At 38.6% G+C, this 16549-nt stretch overlaps 1 protein-coding gene across 4 annotated transcripts; it reads right to left on the bottom strand.

Annotated features, from left to right (window-relative positions):
- Window positions 1-2537: 2537 nt before the first annotated feature.
- On the bottom strand, window positions 2538-12775 carry LOC103712360 (glutamyl-tRNA(Gln) amidotransferase subunit A). Of its 4 annotated transcripts, XR_005514768.1 has the most exons (14): window positions 12591-12774; window positions 8002-8118; window positions 7686-7910; window positions 7486-7568; window positions 7250-7350; window positions 6537-6660; window positions 6291-6445; window positions 6033-6172; window positions 5768-5938; window positions 5452-5676; window positions 4852-5085; window positions 3751-3850; window positions 3133-3302; window positions 2538-2765 (listed from the first exon to the last, which is right to left on the bottom strand). XR_005514768.1 is itself a non-coding variant. In XM_039133470.1 (13 exons), exons 1-13 carry the CDS (start codon window positions 12771-12773, stop codon window positions 3205-3207), a joined length of 1953 nt encoding a protein of 650 aa, XP_038989398.1. In that variant the 5' UTR covers window position 12774; the 3' UTR covers window positions 2931-3204. The 4 variants fall into 4 exon arrangements, 3 of the variants coding, with proteins under 3 accessions (XP_038989398.1, XP_038989396.1, XP_038989399.1); XM_039133470.1 differs by lacking the exon at window positions 2538-2765 and having other exon boundaries at window positions 2931-3302; window positions 6036-6172; XM_039133468.1 differs by lacking the exon at window positions 2538-2765 and having other exon boundaries at window positions 2931-3302.
- Window positions 12776-16549: the final 3774 nt, after the last annotated feature.

Here is a 16549-nt window from a genome sequence, read left to right on the forward strand (position 1 = left end):
ATCTTTGAGGCGACGGAAGGGGTATTCTCGGTATTTAGTGCTAAAGCAGGATACGAACAAAGAGGCGGCAACCGTTTCGGGCCGGGATTCGCGTCGTGAGCGTGCCGTCAGATCAGACGAGGAGGATCGTTACAAAGCGATGGGCCGTGAAGCCGTGACGTCTGGGACGAGGATTTGGACGCGACTACCCGGAAAACCTGACGACGAGGATCGTTACAAAGCGATGGGCCGTGAAGCCGGGACGAGGACTTGGACGCGACTACCCGGAAAACCGTTCGAACAACCACCTAACTTCGCCTTTTATCTTAAATGTTGTGGCACATCGATTCGATATTTTTTTTTTTTTGAAGTTAGATATCAAAGCGTGGGCGATTCGGCGGCAGTATCGACCGGATCCAGCAAGTTTAAGGATATCTGAAATATGATATCTAGTGGAATGGTTTTACTGGCAAACTATATATATATATATATATATATATATATATATATAGAGAGAGAGAGAGAGAGAGAGAGAGAGAGAGAGAGAGAGAGAGAAACTAATAAAGCAGCATATTGAATAACTTCATATATGGTCAACCACCCTGCAAATATTTTTTAGGCAGGGGAGAGGAGGTTATCCTTTTGGAATGTATTATTTTTTTTGACTTTTTTAGCTATATCCGTAATATATGATATATTCATTTTAGCAAAAAAAAAGAGATATCAAAGGCTTGTAGGCAATGGGCTGGGCTTCCTTAGGACAACCTCAAAGCCCAACCCACCGAGTGTTCCTCGACCAATGAACATTCCGGGGGATGGGCTGAATAACGAGGAGTTAAAGCTGTACTTTCCGGTATCACCCCTGTAAGCTGCAGACGAGTAATTATGGAAGCTTACAGGCAATAACAGTTTTACATCAATCCTCCTACGAATTCATCATCAGCGGAGGCCTCTTACATCCATGCTAATAAAAGCTTATGGAAGACAGACACCAGAAAAGTTTGAAAATTCACGTGGTTAGCCCTTTGTAATCGCCTACACACCAACAACCTGCTGCTGAGGATGGACCCGCAGCCAAGTCAAATAATGCGGGCTCCGCGAGGGAGGAAACGAAACCATTAATCATTTAGTGTTACATCTCCACTTTGATGGAAGGATTTGTCGATTAATGAAGGCTCTAGGTGTTGGAAGTATCATTAATAAAAAAAAAAGATGTCACATGAGATTATTAGCCCAGACCAGTCCTCCTCCTAACAGCTCAAGTTTTCAGGCTGCTTTATGCCACGAGTCCATGACATATGATATTAAAGCCAGAATCATTATGCGTCACAATCTTTATGAACCCTAAGTGGATGATACTAAGGTCGTGGACAAAGTTGAGTAGAACCCGGACCATAAGTGAACCCCCTCTCTCAAGGAGTCAACCATGACGAAGTTTGAATGGAGGAGATTGTTATAGTCCCATATATATATATATATATATATATATATATATATATATATATATATATATATATATATATATATATATATATATATATATATATATATATATATATATATGCATACACATATATAGACATATACATACATACATATACACATACATATATCTACACATATATACATACATATCTACATATATCTACACATATATATCTATATATACATATACATATGTATATATAGATATATACATATGTATATGTGTGTATATATATATATATAGATACATATGTATACATATAGATCTATGTATACATATATGTATCTGTACACATACGCACATGTGCACATATATGTGTGTATACATACATATATGTGCACATATATGTATGTATACATATATATATGTGTACATGTGTACATATATATACATGTGTATGTATGTATGTACATGTGTATGTATGTATGTACATGTGTATGTATGTATGTATATATATATATATATATATGTATGTACATGTGTGTATATATATATATATATATATATGTATGTACATGTGTGTATATATATATATATATATATATGTATGTACATGTGTGTGTATATATATATATATATATATATATATATATATATATATATATATATATATATATATATATATATATATATATATATATATGTATGTACATGTGTGTGTGTGTGTGTATATATATATATATATATATTATAAAGAGGGTGGTGAGAAGCCACCTAGGTCATAGTCCTACGTTAGCTAATAAAAAGGGTGCCGCATAGGATTCTTACCTAAGGCCAATATTCGTCCTAGTAGATGCCAGAGCTCCCTCACCACCTACTCTCTTTGGAACAACAGGAGGAAGAAAAGACTCGAGATATCGTCGGCGGGATCGGCTCGCTTTAGCGGTGTGGCGGCAAGCTTGGAGAGAACGAAACGGTCAAGTTCTCTTGAATAAAAAGGCTTCCCCAATCTCTGTCCTGGTCTCGGCTGTCCAACTTTTTAATTTCTTGGAAATCACTCTGCTCTACCAACAGAGCTTACTCACACGATTATGCGAACAACTGCTTTTAAACTACATCCTTGCACTTCGACTGATTCTTTCAAATAGTGAGAAGAATCTTTTTCCTTCCATTCCTTTTCTTAAAAGAAATTATTAGTTCAGTCGATTGGTATCTTGCCCATAACGAAGGGCCAAAACAGGTACTAAAACTCCAAATAAACAGCTGATCTCCCTACATGTATTGCAAAAAAACCAGGTGCTCATTCTTGGTATACACTGCCAGCTGCATTGATCTTCTGTTTTCGCACCGACGTAGCATGCTACCAGAAAAAAAAAAAAGGGAATTCCAGATGGGTTAGTGGGGTTGCCGCTGTATTTGGACCAAGGGAACAAGGAAGACCCTTTCTTCTGCAGCTAATAGCAACTAGTTTATGGCAGCAAGTACAAACTAAACCAGCAATTTAGAATCAAATGCATTTTAAGTGATGCGAATAAAATGAGCATGCTATAATCAAACAGAAGTCTTATTACCCATGCAATGATCTTAACAACAAAGCAAATCAGGGCCCACAAGAAAAATCTAGCGGTAGTTTGATACCTTAACATTCTTTCAGACAATGCAAAAATATGTACTTGCAGTAATGTATCATCTACTAGTACGTAAAGATTCTCTATAATGTAACATACCGATCGTAGAGCATTGGTTGAAGAACTGTTCGAGATAGTGTACTCGCATTGATGTATTATCCTACTTGCAATTCAGAATTTTCGCAAAGATTTAAAAGACTCAGCCAACCAACAACCGCGCTGGAAGCATAAACATGAATTGTCGAAGGGATCACAACACAATGATGTCCCTACACAATAAAATTTTGGAAGATCACATCAGTCCATGGCGTCTAGCTAGTTTGGTAACAAGAGGAAAATGGCATGGCAAGATCATGCACCAACAGATTCATTCATGCCTCCAGGAATAAATTCTAGGATGAAGAAATCCCAATAATTTTCCATGGTATGCTAATAGAACTGAACTGTCCTAGGTTTTTGCCAGAGTCGCAAAATGAACAATTTACCCCATTGCCAAAATTTAGTGATTTCTTTATATATATATATTATAAAATGCCAAGTTTCTCAGTCACCAAACCCAATGCCCAGAACAACTAGTTTCCACCTGAAAAAAAAAAAGTTTGACCACAGAACATATGCTTCATAAGGTGTGAGTGATTAACAATTTGACCAGGAATCCGTAGAACAACCGAAAAGAGTAGCCCACTAGACTAAATAATGAAAGTCAGAAAGTTGTACCAGGAGTCGGAACCACGTCATTTGGGCCAAGGTCATCAATAGGTGGCCGTTGTTTGTGGTGATTGGTGGCTGATTGGTATGCCATAGCTAATGCTAGAGCCTGGAAAACATGAAGAACCAGGTAACATATATCAGCAAATATGTCCTCCCACATGCTAATGCTACTTTTGCTATTCGACAATCATGCATCAAATTTCCAATTTCATGACTCATTCAAATTACCAATTTTATGGCTGCATCGGTGAGATTGGATCCTATGTGGTGCCGAGGACCGTGCATACTTGGATGGGCGATACATCGCCCATTTCATAAATGGAAGACTGAGGCCCATTATATTGCCATGCCAAATACGGCAGGTTGAGAAATGGATGACAACCGTCCACTCTTAGAAGGCTGATGTCTTGCCCATCCAACTATGCACGGCCGGACCTCTTCGGTGTTAAACACGCTCTGCAGAGGATCCCTGCTTGTAGTTGGTGGCTTCTATTTCCAAATAATCACTCTACTTTTCGCAATTTTAGATGTTCAGTTGAACTGCAGAACATTTATTTCAAGCTACAAATTCCAATCCCAAACTGGGATCAGAGCTTTTTTCATCAAACAATCATGATTGGCATTTGTTGTTTTTGGGGCTTGAATTTGAAGCACAACTGATAACATCAAATTTTCTTTATTCAAAAAACATGACAAAATGATAAAATATGATGTTTTCTTTTATTACATCCATAGAGTCCTCATGTTTTCAAATCTTAAAAAGCAACAAGCTCCAGTCTCAAGTCTAAAAGAGAGAGCAAGGGTTACCAATTAGTTGTAAGCAGAAACATTTATAACAGGTCCAATTTTATAGAATTGTGGAGGGCATTTTGTTCTCCCCATGTTCAAGAAATAAGCTATCTAGGAAGAGCATCAACTAAGGTAACTTTGCATTCATGCTCATGCAGTTAATAATCCATAAAGGTGCAAGCAGGTGCCATTTCGACTTGACAATATCAACATTCAAAAATGCAAAGCACCATTATTTGCAAAATTCTGTTCAACAGGATTAAACCTTTATAGTATTCAATGGACTACCAAAAACAATTTCCATAATATATGACTTACAATGTGATCATGGTCAGGAGGCGCATATATGCCTGTAGTTATTGTGGTTCTTCTTCTGGTACCACCTTTAGGTGGATCTTCAATGCTTTTGAAACCTGTTGGAACAACAATTACAGGCATACCGACAAGATTTCCCAAGCAGACCCTCTCCCAATCAGTTGCATTGCCAATGAATGCATCTACAGTAAAACTCCCACAAACTTCCTTTATCAGCTTCCCTCGTACCCTTTGTGCCTGTAAATAATTATTTTATATATGTCAACAGGATAGGAAAGATTAATAATGTACATAATGTACTGCTGTTGCACTATCAAAAAGAAACAAACTAGCAGCATATGAGTCACTTAAACTGGACTAAGTTTTTGTTACATTTAAAGGCTTTGCCAGTTAGCTCTATCGCATCGATTAAAATGCCCAAATGGATTATTCACAGCTTATCTATCTACGGGACTCCTTCGGACCATTTATAAGCTGTATATAACTTTGTACCACCCACCATGCCCCATGGTTGTCTCTATAAATTGGATGATACTAACTCATCAGCTTTAGGAAATACATTATATATTCTACAAGAATTAGAGAAAATGATGGGAGTTATACCTGCAGATAGTCTACGGCAGGTATCAAACGGGCACGTCGCAGCTCTACTGGCCACTGATCTTGCGCTTCGTACTCATCATCATGTCCTGAGCGCTGCCACTTGTCAAAGTGGGACAGCATATCAACATCCATTGTAAAATTGAGAATTGCCTGAACTGATTCAACTGTGTAATTTAGCTTGAAAGGAACACAATTAACACCCTTTGACGAAAGAACATAAACAACCTGGCAGAATGAAAGAACAACAGTATGGTACCATTTCAGATGATGAGAGAAAGATTACATTAATTTCAATGAAATTAAGCAAAAGACTCACCTCCATCTCAGCATCTTCAAGATAACCAACAGTTAGTTTTTGGATGTCAACTTGAAATGGGTCTTCGAGAGCAACATTACGAGATGAAGGGTCATCTGGATCCTTTCCTCTAATGGCATCTATTATAAGAGCACAGTCTGCGGCACTTCTGCAGAAAGGACCAAGCTTGTCCTGTTATATGCAAAAAAAATTTCAGCTCATCATTTTTTAAAAATATTGAAAAATAAAAAATTACAAAAAGTACTAATTGAGAACAAAACTCAGCTACCAAACTCTCAGATATGCTCATGACACCACTTCGACCAACAGTCCCAAAAGTCGGGCGCAAGCCAGTTATTCCACAACGAGCAGCAGGGTAAGTTATTGACCCAGCGGTTTCCGAGCCAATCGCAAATGGAACCATGCCTCCACCCCCAAAATACTAAACGTCAATTTACTTGTTCAATTATCTATTAAATCTAGTCCAAAATTAGCTACTTAAAGGTCAGTTCACAACAGCTGCCTCTTAATCACACAAAATAACCTGCAGATGTGCTGGCTGCTGGTCCTGCTGATGAACCAGTAGAGAATTCAGCAATATTCCAAGGGTTTCTGGTCCTTCCCCCAAACCAGATATCGTCATAGGCTAGTGATCCTGAAACAAGCTTTGCTACAAGAACAGCTCCAGCAGACTTTAGCCTGTAATAGTTAATATATTGCACCATGATCAGTTAATAAATTAATATAGCCATAAAACATTAAAGTATGCATTCATAAGTTTGAGAGTAACCTTTTGTAGACCCAAGCTTCAATGTCAAGAATTTGATCCTCGAACGTTTTTGAACCCCAAGTGGTCTTATAGTGGGGTACTGCTATAATGTCTTTCAGTCCATAAGGAATTCCATGAAGAGGACCTGCAACTCAGATCAAACATTTTGATGCCATAAAACATTTTCTCAACCTCAAATCTCAATATAAGCAAAAATACATCCTTGCCGTCAAGTAAGATGGAGGTCGGGGGGAGGTTCTGCCCCATTGTTCTCAAAGAAGAAAAGGAAAAGAGAAAAATATTTGGATTCAAGTGATTGGGTTTCCATCCATCTTTTCTCCAAGAAGGTGATAGGAAAAAATCAATGTTGCATTTCCTTCTCAGAAATTTCCAGATATGATATATCACACTTGAACTTCACGGGTCAATAGAACTGTATCTGAGCAGGCCGACATCAATAAAAATTGCTTTTGAGCAATGCGATTTTTTGGACGTTCTTGTTTTCGTTTCAACAGGCGGAGAGTGATTCCAAGCCTAAATAGTTTCTCATCAACAAGCCAAAACCAGAATGTCTATTACTGGTATCAAAGGAAAACCACCAAGACTCCGTCAAACTTGCATCTCTTAAGACCAGCAAACATGGCTCTTTTTTCTTTCTTTTTCTTTTTATTTGATAGAAAGAAGCTAGGAGAGATGAACATTGACTTTAAAAATCAATTAAGAATATATGGTACCCAAATATGTTCCTTGGGCCAGCAACTCATCTGCCTTTGTAGCCTGACTGTGTGCTAAGTCTTCAGTAAATGAAATCACAGCTTCAAGAACATGATTGTACCTAGTGAATTTCCAAATTATCACATCAGTTGAAAGATTTCTAATAAATAGAGGAGTTCATATAAAATTTGATAAGAAGCTGCAAGTTTGCAAGTTCAGACAAGGAAAAAAAGGGAGAAGATGAACTTGAGTCCACCTTCTTAATCTTCGAAGGAATATATCAGTAAGCTCGCACGAAGTAATTTGTTTGGTCCTAATAAGTTCTCCTAGTTCAAGTACCTGGCAGGCGCCCAGTTAAACATGCTAAAAGGACAAGTAAAATCACAGAGGGGGGAAAACAGGCAACAAAAAGCCTTTAAATCCAGTAATGGAAAATGATACTGCATATCAACTTACAGACATGAATGCAATATCTTCTTCACTACTTGGCCTCTTTATCCCAGACAAAGGAGAATAGTTGAATTTTCTATTATTATGAGGTGCTTCTTTGCTGCCCCACGATGAATTGAACACCAAAACTGATGGATTATGCAATCCCCCATCTTCAAAAGCAACCAGCCTACGGTTCACTCTGAACATAGGTAAGTTGAACTCTTTTGCACCCTTCATCATTTCTTTCACCTAAAAAGGAGCAAAGAATAACTTCTAGATGTTCACAAAAGAAATAACAAAGAATGGTGAGTAGTATTATGCAATAATAATACATCATTACCTTTGAATCATTGAAAAAATCGGCATCGAAATACTTTAAAGCATCCTTGACTATAGAAATTTCAGTGTCATTTTCTTCACTTGCAGTGTCTTCCACTTGAAGAGTCTGCCTATTGTCCTGAACAAGAACCAATATACAGAATGTCAAATTAAAAGTGGAAGACTGGAGATAAATAACTTCAGTCTTTCCTACCTTCTATAACTTATGGTATCTGGAATATCTTTTTTTTAATGTAATGAGCCTACCCTCTCTTTTCTGTTTATATTCAAAAACACCGAAACTGATATAAGACCAGAATATTAGAAGGTACATGTATATGATTGGCAACTAATAACCATTATCAAATATTGTTTAATTCCCCCGGCAAACATGACTTGTTTTGCTGTCCTCAAAGTTTTCCATTGCTCGATTCATGGTGCACCATGGAGAGGATTGAATTACTTTAACCGCTGAACAACTACTTGAGTACAAATCTTTCATGACCAGATGAAGGCCATTGCTACCTTGCCTTCTTAAAACCTTGAGCTCCAATAAAGCAAAATAATCACCTATAGATTTCAGTGCTTAACCATTAACCTATTGACAACATCTGCTAAGGCTGCTGTTTGTCAGTGTTCACGCAGGAACTGTGTTCATATCCAACATGTCAAGTTTTGGATAAATAAGTGCAATATTAGTCATTTGGAGTTCCTTTGAAAGAACTCAAAGGTATTATTTTCAGTTTTCTTCTAGGCTTCGCATAGAAACTAAATTCCTCTTTTTCCACTATGCTATGTGAATGCTGTGAGATGAAGATTCACATAGTCGGACCAATGGAGTGAAAGACTATTACTGGTGCCAAGAATCCTTGAGTTCTTATTTATTCACAAGCTCTTCCAAGCAGTTGAGGATCACCATCCATGCACAAGAAGTAAATGAGTAAAACAAGTTGTGGCAACTCCCAAAACTAGTGTTTACCTGAATTCTAGATTTTATGTAGAGTTTGATCAAATAGACCTCTGTGCACAACTAAAAGGCATCTGCACATGTCAAACTGTTGAAAACTTATAAGGGATATACTAGTAAGCGTCCAATTATACATAATTCAGGGAATGATAATAAATTAATAATAAAATCATACAGCATGCTCAAATCATCAAAATTAGGGTACAAATATTTTACACATTTTTCCTTTTAGTTAAAAAATATTAGTTAACAGATAACATACTAAATATAATTAGAGTAAACTTTTGTATTGTTTAGACTCTATGCTCTTATTTGCTTTCAAGGAATCTCCCATGTTTATATCCTGTCTCCCATAAACTATTGCAAACCAATCCGTATCTATAGGTTGGCGGGTGGGGGTGTTACTACAATAATTTCACTACCTTCCATTAACTGGACAATACAATCTGTTGAATAACTTGTAAAACTCGACCGCATCACAGCTTGGTGCCTGCGATCATCGTGGCATTTAACAAAAGAAAAAAAAGGTCTAAAACCATATTCTGTTTCCAAAAGATGAAATGATTTCTCACATGGGCAACCATAATTCACTCCAGAAATACATGTTCAAAATTGTACAATAACATTTTTTTTTGAGTAAATGCAGTTACTATTGTTATGAACTTATGACAGTTACTTTACACATTTCCTCACCAACTTGACGAGACCTTCTTTTGTTGCCTGAAACTCCTGAATTAAATTATTATTTTGCATGCACAAGAAGAGCAGCAAACTGAGAATTCTTAGGTAAATATGCAGCATGACAAGAAGCAATAGTACAAGGAACAAGTATATTAGCAAAATAATGGGCAGTTGCTGCAAGATAAAGGGCAAGATGGTGATCTGACTAATACAGTAATGCCAGATGCAAAAGAAGCCTGAGAAGGCCTCACCAAGAAACCTCCCATACTAGTATGAAGGATTAGGAAGGGTAGGAAGAGATCTAGGATAACATGAATGGAAGTTGCAAGAATCTACCTGTTAAATTTAAGAAAAGTATTTGTCATGGCCAATGGTAATAGTGAATGCATCAATAAACACACATTTTTGCTGTCCTGGAAAGTACCATGCAGTACAGGGTCTGCCACCTGTATTGGTGGGGTATTGAGTAAGGATGTACATTAGGCCAGGCTAGTCCATCGGTTGCTTGACCCAACGCACATTATAAGAAGGTTGGGCCAATATTATTCAGTTTATGCTTAACTTGGGTAACAAACTTTTGGACTGATTTAGAATCAGAGCTTGGGCCAGTGATATATGAGCCTGACAGCCCAACCCAGCTCTGCCCAATATTATATAGCATATACATATATATTTTGTATACATATATTTACATAATATAGTAAACTATAATAATAAATATTATCCATCATACAGGTAAAGATACTAGTTATTTGAGGAATTAGTCTTCTAACTAAGATTGTATATAAATTACTGATAAAGATTTGGAATTATAAACATGACTATAAGGGAACGAGAGCTTTCTTTTTTGATTTTTAATTTGTTACTCATTTGGACTAGCCTGATTTGCACCCAAGCTCTCTTGTAACTTATTATGCCAAGCTTAGGCCTATACATGATGGATTCGGTATGTGTCAGGTTAACCTTGGGCCAGTTTAGTGACATGGGCCGAGAGCGAAACCACCTATACCCCAGCCCAACTTAGCCGATATGCATTATTAGTACCAAGACTGGGTATGCTCTCCATAGTGAGAACTCTTACAAAGGTATGTATCATACCGACACTCAATATGAGGTATACCTTGTTGGGTATGGGTGTGGGATCTGATACTAAAACATCAAACCTTGTAAACACCCAACACGGTTGAATATTCGAATGATAGATAGAAAGTAGAAAGACATATAAATGTATACATGGAGAGAGGAGGGTAAAGAAAATCTATCCAAGTTAAACTACCAAAGTCTAAATACTTCGAAAAGAACCACCCAAACTCAAACCAAGCTTCTTTGACCACCGGGGCATTGCTCGGCTCATATCTCCCTTTCTTACAAAGACACTCTTCTTTTACTAAATAATCCCCTCAGCAAATGATTAAGAAAGAGGAAGTGAGTTTAGTAAATATGGAGTATATTTAATGAATCTACTACGATTTGCTGATAATTATTGCTAGTTTATACTAGGATTCTATTCCTAGTTTCATCCTACTTAGTTATCCCACCTAGAATAGATATTTTTGTTCTTTAGTGATTATCAAAGATTAGTTCCACAATGAAGTCCTTTAGCCATTCCTAGTTTAATCCTTTTTGGAAAAGGACAAGATTGATATCAATCTTTAAATGAGAAAGGAAGGTTGCCATCATGTCCTATTGAAAAAGTGAAGGCTTCACAAGTTCAAGTGTTGTGGTGTGATGTAGTCAGCCACCTATCTTTTGGAATAGTAGTATATGGTTCTAAGTCTTGTTTCTTTATATAATTAATGAATTCAGCATGGTCTCTTATGCAATTGAGGAATTTATTTTATATCAGGATTCTTGTCCTACAGCTAATAGTAGCAAGTTATAGCGAGGTGTCTTTGTGTGTGAGGCATAAGGGAGAGAGAAAGAAAAAGAGAGAGAGGGAGTTTGTAAGAGAGCTGAATTTTGTCTCTGCGGTACCTATTTTGCACCGCAGAGGGCTGTACAAACCTGGATAGCCCCCACGTCATCCATTGCGTATCTCAGCAAACCACCATGTTTGGCATCTCAACATGACGATATATATTTTCAAGATAAGCACAACCATTCGTCTCCTTAAAATGGTAACGTGGCAGCTATCCAGGCGCATAGAGCCCTCTGCGGTGCAAAACAGGCACTGTAGAGGATCTGGTCTCAGGGAATTACTTGCTTGGTTTAGAAAAACAGATTGCACTTGTTTATATCTAACCCAAAGAGAGTATAAGGTGAACAATTCAAAGGAGAGAGGCCTGTGCAGCGAGTCATTTGGTCCAAGGCAAGTGGCAAGAACATGAGTAGACAATGATGTGGTGTCTTTAATGTCTCCCCTAATCTTATCTAAAATTAAGTCTATCGAGATGAGAACAAAGCAAAAGGTTAGACCGGTACCATGGAGGAAAACATTGGTGCCTGAGGGGACTGGTCAAACCCAAACATAATCTATGCGATGCAGTGGCGTTTACTGAGGCGACGGTCAAATTAATGGGCAACGGATGATCAAGAACGGTGACATCGTTTACACTTCTTCCTTCTTAATTCCCTAGTGGTTACAGAAAAATACAAGGACGGCAGATGGGAAAAGTACTTTTCCCTTAAAAAAAACCCAATTTCATATGCTTGTTTCACGGGAAACGAAAGAATCGATCAACATTATTTAAGGGCGTTTTTTCCCCTGTTTTTCCTTCAGCAATCCAAACATGATCAGACATGATTTTATTTTTCCCTCTTCATGTCTGAAGTATGCCTATGAAATCAAAGAAGAGACCTGGTGGACGGCAGAAATTTGGTCCTGGAGTGTTGAAATTTAGATCGAAAGGGCTGTCTAAAGCCGAATATTTAATCAACAATTTAGCAGGATCAAAAGAGAGAAAAGAAGAGAGCGAAGGATGAGGAGAATAGGAGGAGCGGACGGGGAGGTGGAAGAGAGTTACCATGGCGAAGTGATGCCCCGCTGCTTCTGCCGCTGCCGGTGAGCGCCGCGTCGGCGGCGAACACAAGGCGACGGTTAAGAGGATAAGGGCCACCGAGACGACGCGACGCGGCAGCGCCCGGCGGCACATGGCGTTGCAGCCTGGCGACATGCTCCGCGAGTGAGGCTTTGGGATGTAAATCATGTAATATCACTGGAGGCTTTTCTGGGATGTCTTTTTCCCCGGTGGCCGGCCAAAATTGGGCCCGCTTCATATTTAAACCATTCCTTGGGCTTAATAATTCGTGGGCCGGCTGCCTGGCTAATTTTTTCATAGAGGGCCTTCTGATATGCAGTAGATTACATTTGGTAAAAAATAATTGGCTGACCTTCACTAGCCTGGCCAGATAGAATTCCACCCATGGAGAATCCAAGGTAGCCGCCAACAAAATTATATTTTGAAGATTAACAAGCAAATAGAAATACATCGGATTGAAAAACTCTTAGTTCGATGAAGCAAATTCTCTCGAAGAAGTTTTATTAGCATGTCAAAGGGCTGTCCTATATAATATACTATATGCACATATATACACATTAATATGTAAGTCAACTCGAGTTAATCCAAAAAAGATTTCTGAAATGTAAAAATTTTCATGCATGTCATATGTCAATAATATCATCATGCATAGCCATAAAATGTTTCCACATGCATGTCATATATATATGGCTAAAATTCATCCATAGTATAGAAAATTATGCCAATTCTTTACATAGCATGCTAAAGTACAAATTATTCATATATTATGCAAAAATGACAGACAATAGTCAATTTTTTGAAAAATTCTAATTTTGACGTGGTTAAAAAATGGAAAATATACAGGAATTTATATGGATCTCAAATCAGAATTAAATCACAAGATCTAATATGTCTTAAATGAGCAAGAGGTCTTGGAGACCCTCCTTCATTATATGACGGCATTTGTGGCAACCTATGCATGGAAGTACCGAACAAGACCAACAGAATCTCGATGCCTATGAGACTTGGTGCAAAAGTGATCATGTTGCATGCTTTACTATGTTAAGTAGCATGCATAACAATTTAATTGATGAGTTCGAAGAGTATCGAACTCCGTGTAAGATGTGAGATGCTCTTAGACTGAGATTTGGTGGCACGACGGCCACCAGACTATGCGAGATTGAATCCCTCACATGAGCAAATGCCTCCAGCACTAGAAGTAGTGAGCATCGATGAGATATAGTATCTCTTGGTACTTGTATAGCGAGCAAAGTTAATAGTTTGTGGTATTCTTGAACATATAGTGATAAGACACATTATAATATGCCATCTTAGCTGAAGTTAAGATAAAGTCTACTTTAGTTTATTGGTTAAATCCTATGAGACTTGAATTTATAGTTAATAGACCATACATGATTCCCCTGCAATAATGTAGCCTGTGATTAACTAGATACGGGTTTTTAAATTTGGCGCCTAGGCTAGCCAACAAATTAAAAGACTTGGGTTAGGCGTTAGTAAACTACTAGACCAAGATATGAACAGTGTTAGAGAGACATGACATATGATCTTTTGGAAAGAGAACTCCACCATAGCATGTAATTCATAATGCATATATTTGTCAACCGATGTAGGAGGTGAGAGAATAAATCTCTGCCTCCTCACTGTGTGAGTCCTATAGATCATGGTAATTAATCCAAACAATGCTCTTTATGACTTTTGACTATTGCATGAAGTTGAAGTTTTAGTGCCTGTTACTTTAGTATGTTGCCCGGCGACTATGATTGATTCAATCTAAAGGGACTTTGCTAGGAAAGTGATTGATCCGAAACTAAATGTCATGAGGCAAAAGAGAGACTACTTATAGCACCACATATGTTTAAGTTTTATACTCACTGCCGATAGGTTATGTCACTTCCTAGGGTTGTGGTATAATCGTGGGTGTATTAAAATGATGGGATTAAACGTGGCTATGAGATTAAAACTCGAGAGAGATTAGAGATGTTTAATTTGATATGGTGGCTAATTAAGTCTAGGGCATAACGAGACACCTTTTTGAAACTAATCATTTTATCTAAAACAAGACTTTTTATGTAGGCGTGCTTAGTGGTCGCACAACATATTAGCAAACACGAATGGAGCAAGAGAGAGATGCATGGAAGCATTGTGCCCACTATAGGCTATTAGGAGATGTTAGACATTGGAATTTAATGCCCAATATAAAGGCACCCATAGTGCCCTAACTGTTTATATTTTAGCATATGTATTACATGTTTTAAAGATCAAACAGATGAACAAATGAAGGTGCATATGGCTTGATAATTGAAAATCCAAATGTTTGGTAATTGAAGAGCCAAATGTTTGGCAATTGAAGCAATGAATTGGCTGAATAAATAGAGTTAATGGGATGGCTCATTTATTATGAGTTTCATGGAAAACTCTGTACATAAGCCTCCACCCAAGCTTGATGTACACAAGCCAAGAGTCAAAATATTCAAAGAAATCTCCCCTCTCACTCTCTCGTTTTAGACTCTGGATTTGTATGTAACACTTTAGTAATGTACACCATCATGAGTCAACATTCGGTCCATGCTGGAGCTCCACTTCAAAAAATTACCGGTGTGCCATGCCGAGTTTCCGGAGTTCATTGGATGTTTAAAAAGGTATATAAAGCAACCTGTAAAGCCCTTTCGAAGATCCTGAGTGGCGGCCGGTTTCATGCAAATAAGATATATACGAAACCGATAAGCTTCCGCTTGACTTCGTGATTTTTTTTTTAAACACCAATTGTCTCTAAATCTTTGCATTCAGCTGAAGAATGCAATGATAGGGTCTTGTGTTCAGGTTGGCAGGATGCATTGCATTCTTGCTGTGAGGCAATCTGACTGATTATCCATCAGAGAGGAAAAGAAAGACAATTGCAGTGGTGCGTCCATCCTTGCAAATCTGATGAAATGGACTGAGTTGAATGAGATGCTACTGCTCTATATAAAAGCTGAGTCTAGTACGGCTAAACTTGATGAATGGTGAGGCTGGCAATGGTGTTAGCTGGGTGACGGGCTATGCTTATTTCATACCAAACAGAAAAAGGACTAGGTTTCTCGCATTGCTTGCTACATCCGGCCAGGAGTTTCGAGGCAGCCCCCGAGTAAAAGAAGCGACCAGGTGAGTACCGATACATGTCAGCTATTGCTACCGAAAAGTACTTGTTGGCCCCAGTTCTAGCAACTTACTTTATTTCTCAACCTTTATGTATAGAATGTACAGGTGCCTATTGGTTCCACTAGGCACAGGATCTAGAGATTTCATCCACATTTACTGGTTGATGATGAAATCGAAACATGAATCTCTTCCTGGTGAGCTTATAGGAACTTGTTATCATAATTTCTTCGTTTCTTTTTAAGCTTCTGTTGCTGGAAATTGGACCCGGGGGCAATCTTCGGTCGAAGAGAGGGAGCGGATGTGAGTTCTCACGGCGGGGCGGTGGTCCGTCGGCGGGCGGCGTCCTCTGTCTGGGTGCCTGCACACGAACCGGTGGCCGGGTTTTCCGGCGCCGGCCCTCCGACGGTCAAGTCAGTGAGGGGGGCAAATAGTATGGAGAAGGAAGATAAACAGTGAATTTTTGGGGGTACCAATGTTCCCTCCCCTCTTGAGAGGCCAAGGCTCCCTTTTATATGCGGGGGTCGGTTTACCTGTGATGTAACAGGGAGAGGCCGTAGTATGGCTCGGCATGTTGTTCAGGTCGGTGCTCGGTCAGGCGAATCATTGCACTGATGTTGGCGGTATGGCCGAGATCAGAGACTTATCATAGTCGACTAGACCCTGCTGGGTCGATTTGCCGTGGAGAGCTGGGGATCCGTAGATGTCAGGAGCCACGCGCATTTATTATGGAGTAAGCCGGAGATCCGCATTAATGGTGAGTAAGCCGGAGATCCGCATTAATGGTGGAGTAAGCCGGAGATCCGCAT

The sequence above is a fragment of the Phoenix dactylifera genome, chromosome 14 (assembly GCF_009389715.1).
Source record: "Phoenix dactylifera cultivar Barhee BC4 chromosome 14, palm_55x_up_171113_PBpolish2nd_filt_p, whole genome shotgun sequence".
In the NCBI taxonomy this organism is placed as follows: Eukaryota; Viridiplantae; Streptophyta; class Magnoliopsida; order Arecales; family Arecaceae; genus Phoenix; species Phoenix dactylifera.